Below are 18,541 nucleotides of genomic sequence, written 5' to 3' on the forward strand. Positions count from 1 at the left end.
AAGGTAAAAGCTTATTTGTTTTTGTGCTTTGTTTCCAATGTGTATTCATTCAATTGTATAGGATATATCGCATATAGGAAGACTCTGAATAATGTTCAACTCTGAAATGTTATAATTCTGTCCTGGAAGTTTGGGGGAGAATAAATCTGATGTCACCTGAATATATATATATATATATATACACCTCCAGAGAATTCATGTTAATCTGCATGTTGTCCTTGATGAGTGGGGATGAGTTTATGATGTCAGTTTGAGTGTTTCTGGTATCCTAATATTGACCTTATTTATAATGCACACGGCTGCCATCTTGTCAGCAAGGTGCTAACTATAGGTGCAACATCCCATAGACAGCCCATTCATCCAAACAGAGAAAAAAGTCCTATCTGACTGCAGCATTGCACCAACATTGCAGCTGTATACGGAAAGCTTGAATTATCCTCTTTCAAGCTGTAAAGTTTTTGTTTCATTAAAAATCCACCTCAGACATGTTATGAGCTATACTTCCTATCATGCAATTCTGTGAAGGTTATTTTGGGAGCACTCGTTGGATGTCGCTCAACAGCCGTGCGTACCGCACCACACACGATGCAGGAGGCAGCAGGAGGTTGCTTGACTAAAAACGAGTGCTTCCAAACTCTAATATATAGAAGTAAAAAAAACCTGCAAGGAATTTCTTGACAGGAAGTATAGCTCATAACAAGTCTACGGTGGATTTTTATGAAACAAACACTTTGCAGATTGAAAGAGGATAATTCAAGCTTTACACTCTCAGAGTTACAGGCCCATGATAAGGTTCCATTTGGTTCCAAACTTTCACACGGGAGACCTTAACCCATTCTGACCTGAGATCAGATTCATACGAGGTTTCCACTGGACACACACTGGACTGATTAACCCATTCTGACCTGAGATCAGGTTCTAAAAAATGTCAGTCGTTCTTCGAATTTTTCAAAAATAGCAGACCTACAAGCTCGTATCGCGCCACTCGGTGGCGCGATATGAGCTTGTAGATCTGCTATTTTTCAATAGGTAAAGCATAACATGATGCTAACACCAAAATGGGTGCCCGGTCAGAATGGGTTAAGTTCCAATCCTGGGCAGAGGGCACATGGAGCTCATACTTTGCAGGGATATTTAGTTCGCCCCCAAAATGATTCTTATTTTCTTATCGATTTACTCACCTCATGGAGACTTGAGTTCATGGAGATGTTTTTGTTCCGTTTCTAAGCCAATATTTGATGACCAGCAGCAGTGGTTCCCTATGGAGACTCATCGTCTCCTTTGTGTCTCCATAGGGAATCACTGCTGGTGATCAAATAACCAACTGCTGGTCATCACCTTGAAGCTGATCATCCCCACTGTGTGATTGCAGTCTTGGTTCTCTATAGTTTACAAGCTTTGGGGTCAGAGCTATATCGACACATATATTGGATGGCTCTAACTTCATTTGGCTGTTCCTGTGAAGTCATTAGCTGTATTAAAACTGTGAATGTCTTTGTGTGCCAAACCGTGTCTTAACAGGATGCTGTCTCGCACTCCCGGCCACCAGCGAGACGAGTCCCCCCTCCGACGGCCCCCTGGTGGCCAACGTGAGCAGCGACAGCACCTTCATGAAGAACGTCACGATGAGTGACAGCAGACCCAGCGGGAATCACACGGACGGCAGAAGGACGGCGTTTGTTATAGGAAGATTCAGTGGCGGTGGGCACTAGGGGGTGCTAGGGCACCCTTTTGGCAATGTGCTCTTAAAGAAAAAAAAACGTTTCCTTTTTTTTACTTAATTTGTAGTGTGTGGACCATAATGGTGACATTGATCAATTATTGATAAAAAACGCTTCTACTATATTATTTAGGCCCCCACAATCTAAAGCCTTGTTTCTATGTCTAGTGGTTCTTCAGACCTACAAGCTCGTATAGCTTATTGTTCTTCATGTTTCACTGACTCTTCTGTTGGCCCATGAAGGTAAAGGCTTATTTGTTTTTGCTTTGTTTCCAATGTGCATTCATTCAATTGTATAGGATCTCGGTGACCTCATGGCCAGCAGAGCAGAAAGGAGAGGGAAGGCAGGTGACATCATGACAGCAGTGACATCATGACAGCAGTGACATCATGACAGCAGTGGACCCACAACCTGCACCTGTCCTGAGTCAGAAAAGAGACGCATGCCAAAGGCCGTCAATAAAGATGTACTTTTGTCCAATTGTGTGGTAGAGTATTTGTCTACAATATAACCATATATTGGGGTGGTTGTCATTTTATCTCCCTGCTCTTTATTTAGATCTTGTGTTAGACCTTCAAAGGGAGGTCATCATGGTATGACACTAAAATGTGGAACGCCCTATAGGCTACCAACAGTCATTAAGACACATGAATCCCTTGACTCCTTCAAAACCGCTCTCAAAGAGCACCTTACCTGCCTACGGACGGCTGCACTTCGACATTGGCCCCCGTAAATAAAGTCTGAGTCCCCCCACAAATACACATTGTATTGTGTATGCAGGTCACGCGTGATGGGTGCCTGCACACATGCACACATGGCATCAACACATGGTGTAGGCGCCCTACACTCTGTCTTTCTTTTATCATTCACTTTTAAGAGCCTGCATGCCCAACAGGGACTACAGATGGAATTTAGCTTTGGCTAACTCTGGGCCATTTACATTGATGTGAAAACTGACATGTTGATTAATGAGCTTTGTCCCTGTCAAATAAATAAATAAATACAGACATATGAAAGGTTTTCACTATTTGAACAGTGGAAGCACATTTTTCAGAAAAGCACCCAATTTATTACTTTTTGTTTTTCAGATTTTAGTATTAAATGCAATTAGTTTAACTTTAAACATACGGTAGAAGGGTGGGTATTGAAATGAATTAGCAGGTATTTTTGCCTGCAATTCATAATGCTAGTATTCTTACATTCCAACAAAACATGTTACTCAAATAGCCTATATATGGCTTTTCACATAATGTATTACACCACTTATTCTATGAAATAGCAACGGAGGCAGTCATAATACTATGATTTTGCTTCTAATCCAGCTGTCTTCTACTATTACCACTATATCAGCGTCATTTGCTAACAATTGTGGGAAGTGTAGTCTTATCGAACACCCTTCGCCATTTACTCACGCGGCATTCTCCCCTCGCGGAAAACTACAAGTCCCACCAAACCCGTGTTGTAGTGTAGTCCCTCCCAATGCGGAAGAAGGAAGGAAAGAAGCAGCAAGCGGCCGAGCCGGCAGCAGTAACAACAACATAACGCCACATGTTCTACTCAGCTGAAAAAGGAAGGAACGAAAGAAAGGATTTATATTTAATAAAAATATAAACGTATAGCTTTTGGTATTTATAATTATAAATAAAATAAAGAGATGTCTCTCCACGTGGTGAAGAAGAGGAAGCAGACCTCGGCTGCGGACCGGAGGAGCGTGCAGGACTCGCTGTACTTCGACAGCTACCAGGTATTATGAGGTGTATGGGACACATGTGTGTCCCTCTCTGCGGTGGGACACATGTCCCTCTCTGCGGTGGGACAGATGTCCCTGCGGTCAGTGGGACAGATGTCCCCCTCTCTCCAGTCAATTCAATTCATAGGGCTTTATTGGCATGAGAAAACATACGTTTACATTGCCAAAGCAGTCAGTGGGACACATCCCTCTCTGCGGTGGGACAGATGTCCCTCTATGCAGTGGGACAGTCCCTCATTTACAAGACATTTCAGGCTCCCGTCCCACATATTGAGACCCTGTCTGTCCCACATTGTGACTGCATGGCAGGCAATTTCATCAGTGTTCAAATGCCCTAATAGTTTAGTCCCCTAATAGTTGTTTTGCCTTCTGCTTTAAAGCTCTCTCATTGTCTCTTCCTGCAAGATGTGTTTTTAAGCCTGTTAAAATAGCATAAAAAGCATAAAGCATGATTTTAAAACAAAAAGTGAGACACCAGAGGAGTTTTATAAATGATAGCCAATAGGCCATATGGTCGAATATGACATCAAGGCATTTAATTGCGAACGCATTGAGCACTTACTATGAGACCTAGCAGATCATGTCTGTCTGTCTGTGTGTGTGTGTCTGTCCCGCTTTTGTGCCCATATATGGAGCTGAGTGATTTGTTTGTGATTGATGCAAGTGTCTGTCCCGCTGTTACGTCACCATGACTCAGCCATAACCATATAAGGAGTCCCCAAAGCAGCTATACGTCCAAAACCCAAATATGTACAAGCTGCGTTCGCTTCCCGCGTTTGCGCGTCTTACTCGTAGTAACTCAAGTAGTAAGTTGCTAACCCTAACCCTGTATTCCAGTATCACTTGTGTGGGACAAGCGATAGTTCTGTCCCTCAAACGAATGGTTTTGGATCTGGTCACCCTACTACTGAAGATGAGAGATAGTCTGTTCTGTGATCTAGATGAAATTGATTACGAAGTTCACTTTTCGTTTTACTGCTCTAAATATGATGACTTAATTAAGGGATATTTTGGTTAATTAGATGTCTTCTATATGTGGGGATTGCCTAGATTTAAATGACTATGTAAAAATGGAGATATGTTTTGGCAAAAGGGACTTTCGTTGTAGCAGATTTGATTTGTCAACCTTGGGAAAGAAGACAGAGTATACTCTGTATACATCTGAGGTGTAATATAATTAATTATGTAATGTAATCATGCTGTAAAATGCATAAATTATGTAATGTAAAACATGCTGTAATTTGCAAATGTTAAACGGTGTCTTATAAACCCATGAGGGTTTGCGAGGGCACAAGGTGTGCATGACACGAAAATAAATAATCAATCAATCAAATGTCAAGGAAATGTGGAATACCTAAGTTGTACATTTAAGGACATCCTAAACCAAACCATGAGAAGCTGTTTTCTGTGACCTGTGACTTGTGTGGTCTGGAGGGGTCTTCTGATGTCATGTGTTAAAACCCACCTTACTCCCTGAGGGGGGTAGTAAATGTATTTAAGTGATGCTCACTGAAAGATTGCATTAACACAATCAATCATCACTGGTAGTGATGATTGATTGTGTTAATGCAATCTTTCGGTGAGCACTTATAACAAAATAATGAGACAGACACAATTCAGAGTTTCAGAGTATTGGAATAAATTGTATTCGAATACGGAGTCAGCAGTGAAGTGTTACAATGGAACACCGTACTGACTCAACACAACTCAGTCAGACTTCAGCTTAAATACATTTACTACCCCCCTCAGGGAGTAGGTGGGTCCTAACACATGACATCAGAAGACCCCTCCAGACCACACAAGTCACAGGTCACAGAAAACAGCTTCTCATGGTTTGGTTTATGATGTCCTTAAACGTACAACTTTAGGTAGTCCACATTTCCTTGACATTTTCTTGCCACACAAGATGCTTAAGTGATTTTATCACTAGTAAAATAAACATTTCATCCATTCCTCCACCAGGACGTGACGATCCACGAGGAGATGATCGCGGACCACGCGCGGACCTCCACCTACCGCACGGCCATCCTGAGGAACGAGGCCTCCATCCGGGGGAAGGTCGTCCTGGACGTGGGCGCCGGGACGGGGGTCCTCAGCGTGTTCTGTGTGCAGGCCGGCGCCAGGAAGGTGTACGCCGTGGAGGCCTGCTCCATCGCAGAGCAGGTATGTTACTGTACTGTACTGTATGTACTGTATATGAGGCGTGCTCCATAGCAGAGCAGGTATTGCACTGTACTGTATGTAGCCCTGATAGATGACTGCCATGATGATTATCATGACAGTCATGACGTAACTGCACCCTGTTTTTTACATTTACAACTTTTCCGTATATATAAACATTCGGAATTCAAATATAAAGTACTCACAATTTGTCCCACGGGTGTTAGTTAGTAGCAGCTCCAGCGATTAGAATTGCTGCATCCCGCGTTGTTTAATAAAAAGCATTTTTATCCGAGCACCCCGGCTACGTTTTTCAAACGGGGTTCGTTTGGGAAATCCACAGTTGCACACCGGGAGCGCACTCGCCTATTAGTCTGTATTGGCAGGGCGGTCAGCGTGCCTATATCGAACACACCGAGTGCCACCCTCCTCCCGACCGATAGGGGCGCGTAGTTGAAAGCCAATGGCAAAATAACAGCTTGGATATCGATGAGATGTGACAGCTCTGTTTACACAATGCTGTACCCCCTCCAACTGTATATACTTTCCCCATTTTCAACTGTTTTTCTTTTTTTTAAACTTATATTTTTTATCCCTGTGTCAATCATCTAATGTGATCCTGGGCTCTACACACCCTCCACCAACCTAGTCCCCATATATGGGGGACAAGGGGAGAGCAACGGACTTGAACTCATGCTTCCTTCATGCCTGAGTGTCCAAGTTGCTCCTTTACACTTTGGCAATGTAAACAAATGTTTTCTCATGCCAGTAAAGTCCCCTAATTCAGGGGTTCTTAACGTCGTTGGCTGAGGACCCCCGGGAAATGCTTTGGCCATGTCTTGCGACCCCCACCCCCAATACAAACTGACTGCAAAAATAACCTTATAATAGAGAAAATATATCATAAATGAATACTGTCTGAAACCAGATATAATCATTAAGGAAAGTTTATGCATGTACTATGTGTACTATGTAAACTCCATTTCCCAGCCATTCAGTCGCAAAAAAAAATAATAATAATTTGGGGACCCCCCCCCCAAAAAAAATAGGAGGGAGGGGGGGCAGAACCCCTGCCCTAATTTGTAAAGCTCTCTTCTCTCATTGTCTCTCTTCCTGCAAGATGTGTTTTTAAGCCTGTTGAAATAACATGAGAAATATAGGCTGCAGTGAGCACCAAGTCTGCTGTAGGAGCCAAAATATACGTTGTTGTAACCCTAAGGTATATACAGGGGGATTGTTTACTCTCTGTTCTGGTGTGCAGGGAAGCGGTCGCATTATTGAGAGGAAGAGAGATATTACTTTGTTGTTCACTACGGAGGTTGGATACAGAATTAGAACCCTGGTTATGATCACGTTTGTCCTTTTTGAATTATGATTTTGTTTATTAAATCACCAGTTCTGCAACACAGACTCCTTTTCCTTGACAGCATAGCAAAGAAAGCATAAGGATTATTCCGGAGAGTAGAGACACGGTGGTTATATTCTGTTTGTTGATTTTATTAGCGGGAGAATGGGGCCGAGCTTTAGGCTCAATATTTGCTGTTGACTGTGTACTTATACGTAACGTTTATTGTATCAACTGTTTCAGTACCTGTTTGGACTTTGTCATTCTGTCAATAAATCACCGTAATTGAAGGCCATGCACTGATTTGACTTTTTCACAACGTCCCTCCAGGCCAAAGACGTTTTTAAATTATTTTTAAAGGGGCTTAAATTGATAACGTTGTAATCATGATTTAACTCTCGTCCAAAAACAATAGAACAAATCTCCCGCAAAATATGAACACTTTTTGGATCATATATCGTATACATTAAAATGATGGCAATGTAAGGTCAACTTTGTAAAGTCAACTCTTTTAGGAAATTGTTTCCGGGTCATGGCTTTCGGAGTAAAAGCGCTCAGACAACTCCGGCACCCCAGAGCTCCTATTTTGAAGCACTCCCGGCACTGATTGTGGTTTAATAATCGCCATTACTCCCGATGTCCTGACCTCCCTCTACTCTGAACAGGCGGTGAAGATCGTCCGTCAGAACGGGATGGAGGACCGCATCGAGGTGATCCGCGGCACGCTGGAGAGCATCGAGCTGCCGGAGATGGTGGACGTGATCGTGAGCGAGTGGATGGGCTACGCACTGCTGCACGAGAGCATGCTGAACTCTGTGCTACATGGACGAGACAGGTGGGTGGATGGGCTACGCTATGCTATGCTATGCTACGCTATGCTACGCACTGCTGCACGAGAGCATGCTGAACTCTGTGCTACACGGACGAGACAGGTGGGTGGATGGGCTACGCTATGCTATGCTGCACGAGAGCATGCTGAACTCTGTGCTACACGGACGAGACAGGTGGGTGGATAATATTTGGTCCGACGTGCTAACAGTCCGACAGGCATTAGTCCGACACCATACTACCTCTAACCCTGACCGCACGCTGAAGCCACAGTTGAGTCTTAACCGGCCACGCATGTCGGGAGGCACAGGTGAGTGTTAACCGGCCACATAGCTACTATGTCGGAGCCACGGGTGAGTCTTAACCGGCCAATTCATGATTCATAGTCCAGTTTTCGGCGAAGAGGTGACCGGTTAGTAAACACAGACAAATGTGTGACGTCATGTTGTAGTTTTCGGTCGTCACCTCTTCACCGAAAACTGGACTATGAGATGACCTTTAACCGGCAACGCATGTCTGACTGCTGGTATACGTTGGATTAACGTCTGCCCTCCACGACAGGTGGGGGGCAAATTCACCTTCCAAAGCACTGCTACCCAGGTGTGGAATTCCCTCCCCCCCATCGCTCAAAACAAACAAATCACTGGCTTCCTTCAAGACAGGCCTAAAAATTCCCCTGTCTGCAAGTCAAAGGGAGAGAAGGTGATCGCCCCAGCCTCTTTGTGTGAATAATAATCCCCTTCCGATTAAACCTTCGTCCCCAACCTGTGCATAATGTATATTTCATGTTTAGAGGAAATGTATATGTTGCCTTAAACTATTATTGTTATATCACTTACTGTTACTGTGTTAACTTATTATTCATGTCATGTGTGAGTGGATACTAGGACCCGAATGGAAACAAGGCCGCAAGGTCTTTCTTCGGTGAAATCCTTTTTTGGACAAAAATGCCTGACTGTACTTTGTGCCGTTTGCATTTATGTTGCCTAATAAAGTATTCAATCAATCAATCACAGATGGCTGAAACCTGGCGGTCTCATCCTGCCCTCCAAGGCGGAGCTTTACATCGCTCCCATCAACGACCTGGTGGTCGAGGACCGGCTCAACTTCTGGCACACCGTCAAGGTAATCGTCTAAAGCAAGTCGCTGGGAGAAAAGTACTACATAATATCAATATATATATATATCAATATATATCAATAATCAATGCTGCAATATAGGGATGCTGCGGGATCGGATATCGCCCCGATATCGGCCAATCGGATCGGTATTGTTGCTGCCAAATCGGTATCGGATAGGAAGTGAAACATCTGGATCGCAGCGTCCCTACTGCAATGTAGAAAAGCAAGTAAAGTAAAAAGTTAAAGTCTGGAATTAAAAATGGACTTGAATAAAAGTACAAAAGTGTCAGTATCAAAATGTACATAACGTGTAATTGACACATGGGGTGAAAAATGGGTTACAAAATCGTGGGATAAAAAAAAAATTATAGAAGAAAATGTACATACAGTACCAAAAGTATAAAGAACTAATTTTCTCCCGTCATAAGTTATTCAAAAGTATGAAATATCGAAGAAATATTTTGATAATAGCAGATCTACAAGCTCACCATGTGTCTCATCGCGACACATTGTCCGTTTAGTTCCATTGGTATAACTCTGAGTTATGGGGTTGATCAAAAATGAATCTCACTTTAACTTTTCTGTTTCACGAACGGGTTGTCAATAAATAGGGACGTCACGATACACATTATTCCTTCCCGATCCGATCCCGATACAGCCGTTTCTGTGTTAGCCAATAGAGCGTCGAAGTCCCCCCCCCCCCCCCCCCCGTTTCAGAACAACGAGTGGCCCAGGAAATTAATCCCAATGCATTTTTCCCACAGGCATTTCAAAACGTATTTATTTAAAGACCTTTTTAAGCGTCGTACGAAGCCAACTCTTGTCGTGACCAGGGGGGCAGTCAGACAGATATTTTGTGAAGCTACCAAGGAAATCTGGATTCCCTGAAAGTTCATATAATGGCCTGTTGTGGCGCTGTCATTGGGCCCAAAAAAAACCCCATAGCCCCATAGAACTAGAAGTCCATGTATTTGGGCCCAACTTCACCTAGACTATATTACCTTAATAAACATGGTCATGAATACTTTCTGCTTCCAGTCACTAGTTTAAAGTCTCATTTCTAATGTCATAATATTCTTTTTGGAAAATTATGGTCCCATTTATAAAATAAATGACCATAAAGTCACGTATGTTCTGAGGGGTGAGGCTACCGTTACAGTCTATGAACGGGATCCCCCACCCATTCGAGTCAAAATAAAAACCAACGGAGAAGAAGGGGGGAATTCCCGCCTCGTTGTCTGGGCCAGCCAATGGGCCAGCTGGGCCCAAACGGATCTAGAAAGATGGCGACTTACAATTCAAGGACTGACAGGCTTCATTTTACGTTCATGTTAGACCCGCGGAACGCTTTGTCCATATTTTTTACAGTCTATGGTCGTGACAAATCATGACGACACATGACAACTACTGTGATGGGCTGCCTGCCCTGGCAGCAAATGAATTGCAGCCGTATAATATTCATCCCGGGCGGGACTAAAAACTAAAATAACCCCATCTCGTCCTCTTCTCCCTCAGGACCAGTACGGCGTGGACATGTCGTGCATGGCGGACTTCGCCCAGCGCTGCATCATGAACAACGAGGTGACGGTGACGCCCGTGACGGTGGAGGACGTCCTGTCGCACCCGTCCCGCTTCGCCGAGCTGGACCTGCGCACGGTCACGCCCGCCGAGCTGACGTGCGTGCGCGGCGCCTTCCAGTGCGAGTGCTTCGGCTCGGCCGCCGTCAACGCGCTGTGCGTGTGGTTCACCGTCACCTTCCCCATCGTGGGGCCGGCCGGCGCCTCGCTGTCGCTGTCGTCGCCGATGATGGCGCCGCTGGGGGGCGAGGACGGCGGCGGCGGCGGTAACAGCAACAACAAGCCCCTGGTTCTCTCCACGTCTCCCTTCATGCCCGAGACGCACTGGAAGCAGGCCGTGCTCTACCTGGACGGGCCTGTGGAGGTGGTTCAGGACACCAAGGTACTGTAGAACACCTCAACACGCAGTAGCCTATTTCAGCCGGGGCGCCTGATGGAGGGGAAAGGAACTGGTTGGAATAACGTGTTCCTTCCACGCGCTACGTCCAACCAGGGAAACTCCCCCCTGTCAGGTGTAAAGGAGCAACTTGGACACTCAGGCATGAAGGAAGCATGAGTTCAAGTCCGTTGCTCTCCCCTTGTCCCCCATATATGGGGACTAGGTTGGTCTCCCCTTGTCCCCCATATATGGGGACTAGGTTGGTCTCCCCTTGTCCCCCATATATGGGGACTAGGTTGGTGGAGGGTGTGTAGAGCCCAGGATCACATTAGATGATTGACATAAAAAACACTGCAATATTCATCCACAAATATACGACCATCGTCAGGAGCTGTTTGAAACCAGAGACCCAGTACGACCTCAGGGGGACTTGGGCATTAACACTAAAAGGGGCAAGGACCAACGTAAAAGGTATATCTAAAATAGGGTTTGAGCTACTGTATTTGATACCTAGGGCTTTCACTTATATGGATTTTTACTATGACTAGTTGCCTAGTTTACTATTTTAATATAATATTTGTACATTTAAAAACTGTGTATATTGGTGACTATAATATAGCATTCTAGCTGATCTTGAGGCCTACTAGTTTTCTTAATATCAACTAGTCAACTAGTACCAACAATGTCGACTAGTTGAATAGCCCAGCTGAAGAGCTAAAACTGTGCAGGACATTCAATAAGTTATTTAAGTTATTACGGTATTTAATACATAGTTCAACTAACTAAAAATCTCTTTTTGTTTTCTTCTCCGTTTAGTTTTTATTTTATTTTTGTCAGTAACTTAAGTTACTCTCATCGGCCCACACCTTTTCGTTGTCACCCCTGACTATGTAAACACAAATGTAAAAAGTATTTTATCATGCGACTGTAAAGCACCGAACTAAATCATTCGTTCATTCATTGAGTCATTGATTCATTCATTGATTGATTGACTGCTTCCAGGTGGTGGGCGAGGTGACCATGCGCCCGTCGGAGGACAGCGCCAGACACATAACCATCCGGGTCGACTACGCCATCGGGGAGCGCAAGCGGGAGTCCAAGAGCTTCTCCATCCCCGACGGATACTCCTCCTCCTCCTCCTCGTCCTCCACGACCGCCACGGCCACCGCGGAGCCTCAGCAGCAGCAGCAGTAGCTCCGATAGATCGTCAATAGAGGATCAGGAGGGGTCGTTTGTAGCCTCGGTAGTCGGTAGGTACCCCCAGGCTTTTGTTTTAGGTACCCAGGCTTTTGTTTTAGGTACCCACAGGCTTTTGTTTTAGGTACCCAGGCTTTTGTTTTAGTTGGGAGGCGGCCTTTTTTCCGACAGCATTCTAGCCGACGGGGCAACGATCCGATCCGCAGCGGGGGGACATTCGCTGCGATGCGAAAAAGCGATGGTCCGACATGCGCTGCTCCCGTGCTTGCGGTTAGGGTTAGGTTAGGATTGAGGTTTTGGATCAATATGCTGTCGGAAAAAAGACCTGCACCCGTTTTAGGTACCCAGGCTTTAGTTTTAGGTACCCAAGGCTTTTGTTTTCGTTAGGGGGGGGGGGGGATCCATTGGACATTCTTTCATAGGAAGCGAAGCCACACTTCCTGGTATTTTGCTAACCGATAACAGACTACAGGGGGGGGGGAGGGGCGACGACGACGGTCCATAATTATTGTTGATATCGCTGTTTTCTACTGGGGGAGGGGAGGGCAGGGGAGGAGGTGAATACGATTCACCGCCTGTTTTTCGACCGGCACCCCGCCCCCCCTCTAGACCAGAAATCATTCAGTCTGGGCCAGGCTATACGTTGTTTTTTGGGACCGATCACAGATCACGTTGTTTTGGGACCGATCCAGATCACTGATACCGATCTTGTGTGTTAGGGGGGGGGGGGGGGGGGAATTGAATATTCTTTTCATGTCAAAACTGTAGCGTTGGTGTGCGGTATCGTTCAACGCAGCAGTTCTCAAAGTTTCTTTATTTTCTAAGGACCCCCCATGATGACCTATGGGTGGGCCATATGGAAACATGTATATATATATATATATATATCGCCATTCTTTTTCCAAGCAGTATCACGATCCACCATCTTGTCACAGTTTCAGTTTACGTTTCATGTTGTTTTTTTAAACAAGACTCTGAACCCCTAATTGCTCCTGATGTGCAGGTTGGTGCCTCGCATGGTTTCCGCCGCCATCGGTGTGTGAATGTGTGTGTGTGTGTGTGTGTGAATGTGTGTGTGAATGTGTGTGTGAATGGGTGAATGTAATGCACAATATCTATGTAAAGCGCCTTGGATAAAGGCGCTATATAAATGCACCATTTACCATTTTATTCAATGCCAAGTACCGGTTTAACTGATTTTTCATGAAATCCCATGACTGCCAAATACTGATTTTTAAAAGGCCTATTAATTGAATTCTTACAACTCTCGAGCGAGTCCATGGTGGCGATAGCTGAACTATTGCTACTGCCCCCTGGCTGTCAATAATGCACCTACAAGGTAACAAAACACTAAAAAAAAAAACCCGATTTACCCTGATGGTGCGTTCACATCACGGGCAGATTTAACCCTGAGGGTGCGTTCACATCACGGGCAGATTAAACCCTGATGGTGCGTTCACATCACGGGCAGATTGACCCTGATGGTGCGTTCACATCACGGGCAGATTGACCCTGATGGTGCGTTCACATCACGGGCAGATGCAACGATACAAAGACGCGCAGGCTGCATCTTTGCATCTTCATGTCGCTGGCTTCCATTGACCATGAATGGTAGACTGCATCGTTTGGGGCAGTTCATTGGTTTTCAACCCTTTTCATATCAATCAGACATGTAACATGAAACCACATGGACCCGCACGGCTCTCAATGAGTTTAAATATCTACTAATGGTCCATTTGGTTACAAACTCTCCATCATTTAGCTTCTTGGGACCACCTGGCACCTCCTCAAGGACCACGGGTGGTCCCCGGACCACTGGTTGAGAACCACTGGTCTAGTTCATTGACTTGAATCTGTGTGTCCATATGCGCTCTCTCTCTGTCTCTCTCTGTCTCTCTCTCTCTGTCTGTCTGTCTCTCTCTCTCTGTCTCTCTCTCTCTCTCTCTCTCTCTGTGTCTCTCTCTCTCTCTCTGTCTCTCTCTCTCTCTCTCTCTGTCTCTGTCTCTCTCTCTGTCTGTCTCTCTCTCTCTCTCTCTCTCTGTGTCTCTCTCTCTCTGTCTCTCTCTCTCTCTCTCTCTCTCTCTCTCTCTCTCTCTCTCTCTCTCTCTCTCTCTCTCTCTCTCTCTCTCTCTCTCTCTCTCTGTCTCTCTCTCGATGCTGTATTTTACTAACCCCACTTTGCTCGAAAGTCACATTTTTTTGTGGTGGAAAATTAATAAATGATTAAAGCCCAGATGTCACTTGTGATTTCACATTTCTGTTTGGTGTTACTTATTGTAAGTGGGTTCACTATGATTTTTCTTATTGTAAGTGGGTTCACTATGATTTTTCTTATTGTAAGTGGGTTCACTATGATTTTTCTTATTGTAAGTGGGTTCACTATGATTCTTCTTATTGTAAGTGGGTTCACTATGATTCTTCTTATTGTAAGTGGGTTCACCATGATTTTTCTTACTGATGTTTGTGTTCGCTGATTAATCTCCCATCACTAAATAGAACGCGAAATAACGTGTTTAAAAACGCCTTTGACGTCGTGGGAGGTCCTGAACAAGTATTTTGCGTTCTATGAGTTTAGCCCATTCTGGGCGGGAACCCCTTTTTGGTGTTTCAAGCATTATGTTATACTTTAGCTGTTAAAAAATAGCAGATCTACAAGCTCGTAGCGCGGCACCGAGTGCCGCACTACGAGCTTGTAGGTCTGCTATTTTTGAAAAATCGTGAAAATGTGACGCAAGTCTTTAAATATATATTTTCAGAGCGAACATTTTTTTACTCAAATCTTTGCTTCTGGGGCGGTGCCTGGAACGATATATTTTCAGATGGGGGTCGGCGGCCAAATACATATGAATTTTGGGGTCCTTGACGTGAAATATTGAGAACCACTGATACAGAAACATGAGGTATTATTATTATAAATATTGAGAACCAACTGATACATAAACATGAGGTATTATTATAATAAATATTGAGAACCACTGATACAGAAACATGAGGTATTATTATTATAAATATTGAGCACCACTGATACAGAAACATGAGGTATTAATATTATAAATATTGAGCACCACTGATACAGAAACATGAGGTATTATTATAAATATTGAGAACCACTGATAACAGAAACATGAGGTATTATTATTATAAATATTGAGCACCACTGATACAGAAACATGAGGTATTATTATTATAAATATTGAGAACCACTGATACAGAAACATGAGGTATTATTATTATAAATATTGAGAACCACTGATACAGAAACATGAGGTATTATTATTATAAATATTGAGCACCACTGATACAGAAACATGAGGTATTATTATTATAAATATTGAGAACCACTGATACAGAAACATGAGGTATTATTATTATAAATATTGAGAACCACTGATACAGAAACATGAGGTATTATTATTATAAATATTGAGAACCACTGATACAGAAACATGAGGTATTATTATTATAAATATTGAGAACCACTGATACAGAAACATGAGGTATTATTATTATAAATATTGAGCACCACTGATACAGAAACATGAGGTATTATTATTATAAATATTGAGCACCACTGATACAGAAACATGAGGTATTAATATTATAAATATTGAGCACCACTGATACAGAAACATGAGGTATTATTATAAATATTGAGCACCACTGATACAGAAACATGAGGTATTATTATTATAAATATTGAGAACCACTGATACAGAAACATGAGGTATTAATATTATAAATATTGAGAACCACTGATACAGAAACATGAGGTATTATTATTATAAATATTGAGAACCACTGATACAGAAACATGAGGTATTATTATTATAAATATTGAGAACCACTGATACAGAAACATGAGGTATTATTATTATAAATATTGAGAACCACTGATACAGAAACATGAGGTATTATTATAAATATTGAGCACCACTGATACAGAAACATGAGGTATTATTATTATAAATATTGAGAACCACTGATACAGAAACATGAGGTATTAATATTATAAATATTGAGAACCACTGATACAGAAACATGAGGTATTATTATTATAAATATTGAGAACCACTGATACAGAAACATGAGGTATTATTATTATAAATATTGAGAACCACTGATACAGAAACATGAGGTATTATTATTATAAATATTGAGAACCACTGATACAGAAACATGAGGTATTATTATTATAAATATTGAGAACCACTGATACAGAAACATGAGGTATTATTATTATAAATATTGAGAACCACTGATACAGAAACATGAGGTATTATTATTATAAATATTGAGAACCACTGATACAGAAACATGAGGTATTATTATTATAAATATTGAGAACCACTGATACAGAAACATGAGGTATTATTATTATAAATATTGAGAACCACTGATACAGAAACATGAGGTATTATTATTATAAATATTGAGAACCACTGATACAGAAACATGAGGTATTATTATTATAAATATTGAGCACCACTGATACAGAAACATGAGGTATTATTATTATAAATATTGAGCACCACTGATACAGAAACATGAGGTTTTATTATTATAAATATTGAGAACCACTGATACAGAAACATGAGGTATTATTATAAATATTGAGAACCACTGATACAGAAACATGAGGTATTATTATTATAAATATTGAGAACCACTGATACAGAAACATGAGGTATTATTATAAATATTGAGAACCACTGATACAGAAACATGAGGTATTATTATTATAAATATTGAGAACCACTGATACAGAAACATGAGGTATTATTATAAATATTGAGAACCACTGATACAGAAACATGAGGTATTAATATTATAAATATTGAGAACCACTGATACAGAAACATGAGGTATTATTATTATAAATATTGAGAACCACTGATACAGAAACATGAGGTATTATTATTATAAATATTGAGCACCACTGATACAGAAACATGAGGTATTATTATTATAAATATTGAGAACCACTGATACAGAAACATGAGGTATTATTATTATAAATATTGAGCACCACTGATACAGAAACATGAGGTTTTATTATTATAAATATTGAGAACCACTGATACAGAAACATGAGGTATTATTATAAATATTGAGAACCACTGATACAGAAACATGAGGTATTATTATTATAAATATTGAGAACCACTGATACAGAAACATGAGGTATTATTATAAATATTGAGAACCACTGATACAGAAACATGAGGTATTATTATTATAAATATTGAGAACCACTGATACAGAAACATGAGGTATTATTATAAATATTGAGAACCACTGATACAGAAACATGAGGTATTAATATTATAAATATTGAGAACCACTGATACAGAAACATGAGGTATTATTATTATAAATATTGAGAACCACTGATACAGAAACATGAGGTATTATTATTATAAATATTGAGCACCACTGATACAGAAACATGAGGTATTATTATTATAAATATTGAGCACCACTGATACAGAAACATGAGGTATTATTATAAATATTGAGAACCACTGATACAGAAACATGAGGTATTATTATTATAAATATTGAGAACCACTGATACAGAAACATGAGGTATTATTATTATAAATATTGAGAACCACTGATACGGAAACATGAGGTATTATTATTATAAATATTGAGAACCACTGATGCAGAAACATGAGGTATTATTAATATATAAATATTGAGAACCACTGATACAGAAACGTGAGGTATTATTATAAATATTGAGAACCACTAATACAGAAACATGAGGTATTATTATTATAAATATTGAGCACCACTGATACAGAAACATGAGGTATTATTATTATAAATATTGAGCACCACTGATACAGAAACATGAGGTATTATTATTATAAATATTGAGAACCACTGATACAGAAACATGAGGTATTATTATTATAAATATTGAGAACCACTGATACAGAAACATGAGGTATTATTATTATAAATATTGAGCACCACTGATACAGAAACATGAGGTATTATTATTATAAATATTGAGAACCACTGATACAGAAACATGAGGTATTATTATTATAAATATTGAGAACCACTGATACAGAAACATGAGGTATTATTATTATAAATATTGAGCACCACTGATACGGAAACATGACGTATTTCAGAAAACTGTCAGGATGTAGAGGCATCTTTTTAATTTCGACGTCAGGCCTAAATGGGTTAAAGCTCTAACACGTTCCTGGATTTCAGTAATAATTATTCAGATACCCTTCCTGAGTTGTCGACAAGGGAATACAATAATGACTACTGTATCACAATATAACCTTTCACGGGGGAAAATAAAAATCATATTTGCAGGCTGTGTTACAGTAGGTGAACCCATTCTGACCTGATATCGGATTAAAAAAATGTCTGTTTGAAAATGACCGTTTTCTGAAAAAGCTATGTTTCTGTGTCAGTGGTTCTTCGAACAAGCTCATAG

The 18,541-nt window shown here is 41.5% G+C and overlaps 1 protein-coding gene across 1 annotated transcript; it reads left to right on the top strand.

The window, feature by feature from the left end:
• The first annotated feature begins 3,234 nt into the window (after positions 1-3,234).
• On the top strand, positions 3,235-12,363 carry prmt6 (protein arginine methyltransferase 6). Its single transcript, XM_080794023.1, has 6 exons — positions 3,235-3,465; positions 5,434-5,634; positions 7,642-7,811; positions 8,821-8,929; positions 10,441-10,884; positions 11,884-12,363. The coding sequence occupies exons 1-6, from the start codon at positions 3,376-3,378 to the stop codon at positions 12,073-12,075; spliced, it is 1,206 nt and encodes a 401-aa protein (XP_080650149.1). The 5' UTR covers positions 3,235-3,375; the 3' UTR covers positions 12,076-12,363.
• The last annotated feature ends 6,178 nt before the right edge of the window (positions 12,364-18,541 follow it).

This window comes from Protomyctophum bolini (genome assembly GCF_963924005.1).
Source record: "Protomyctophum bolini genome assembly, chromosome: 21".
NCBI classification, from domain to species: domain Eukaryota; kingdom Metazoa; phylum Chordata; class Actinopteri; order Myctophiformes; family Myctophidae; genus Protomyctophum; species Protomyctophum bolini.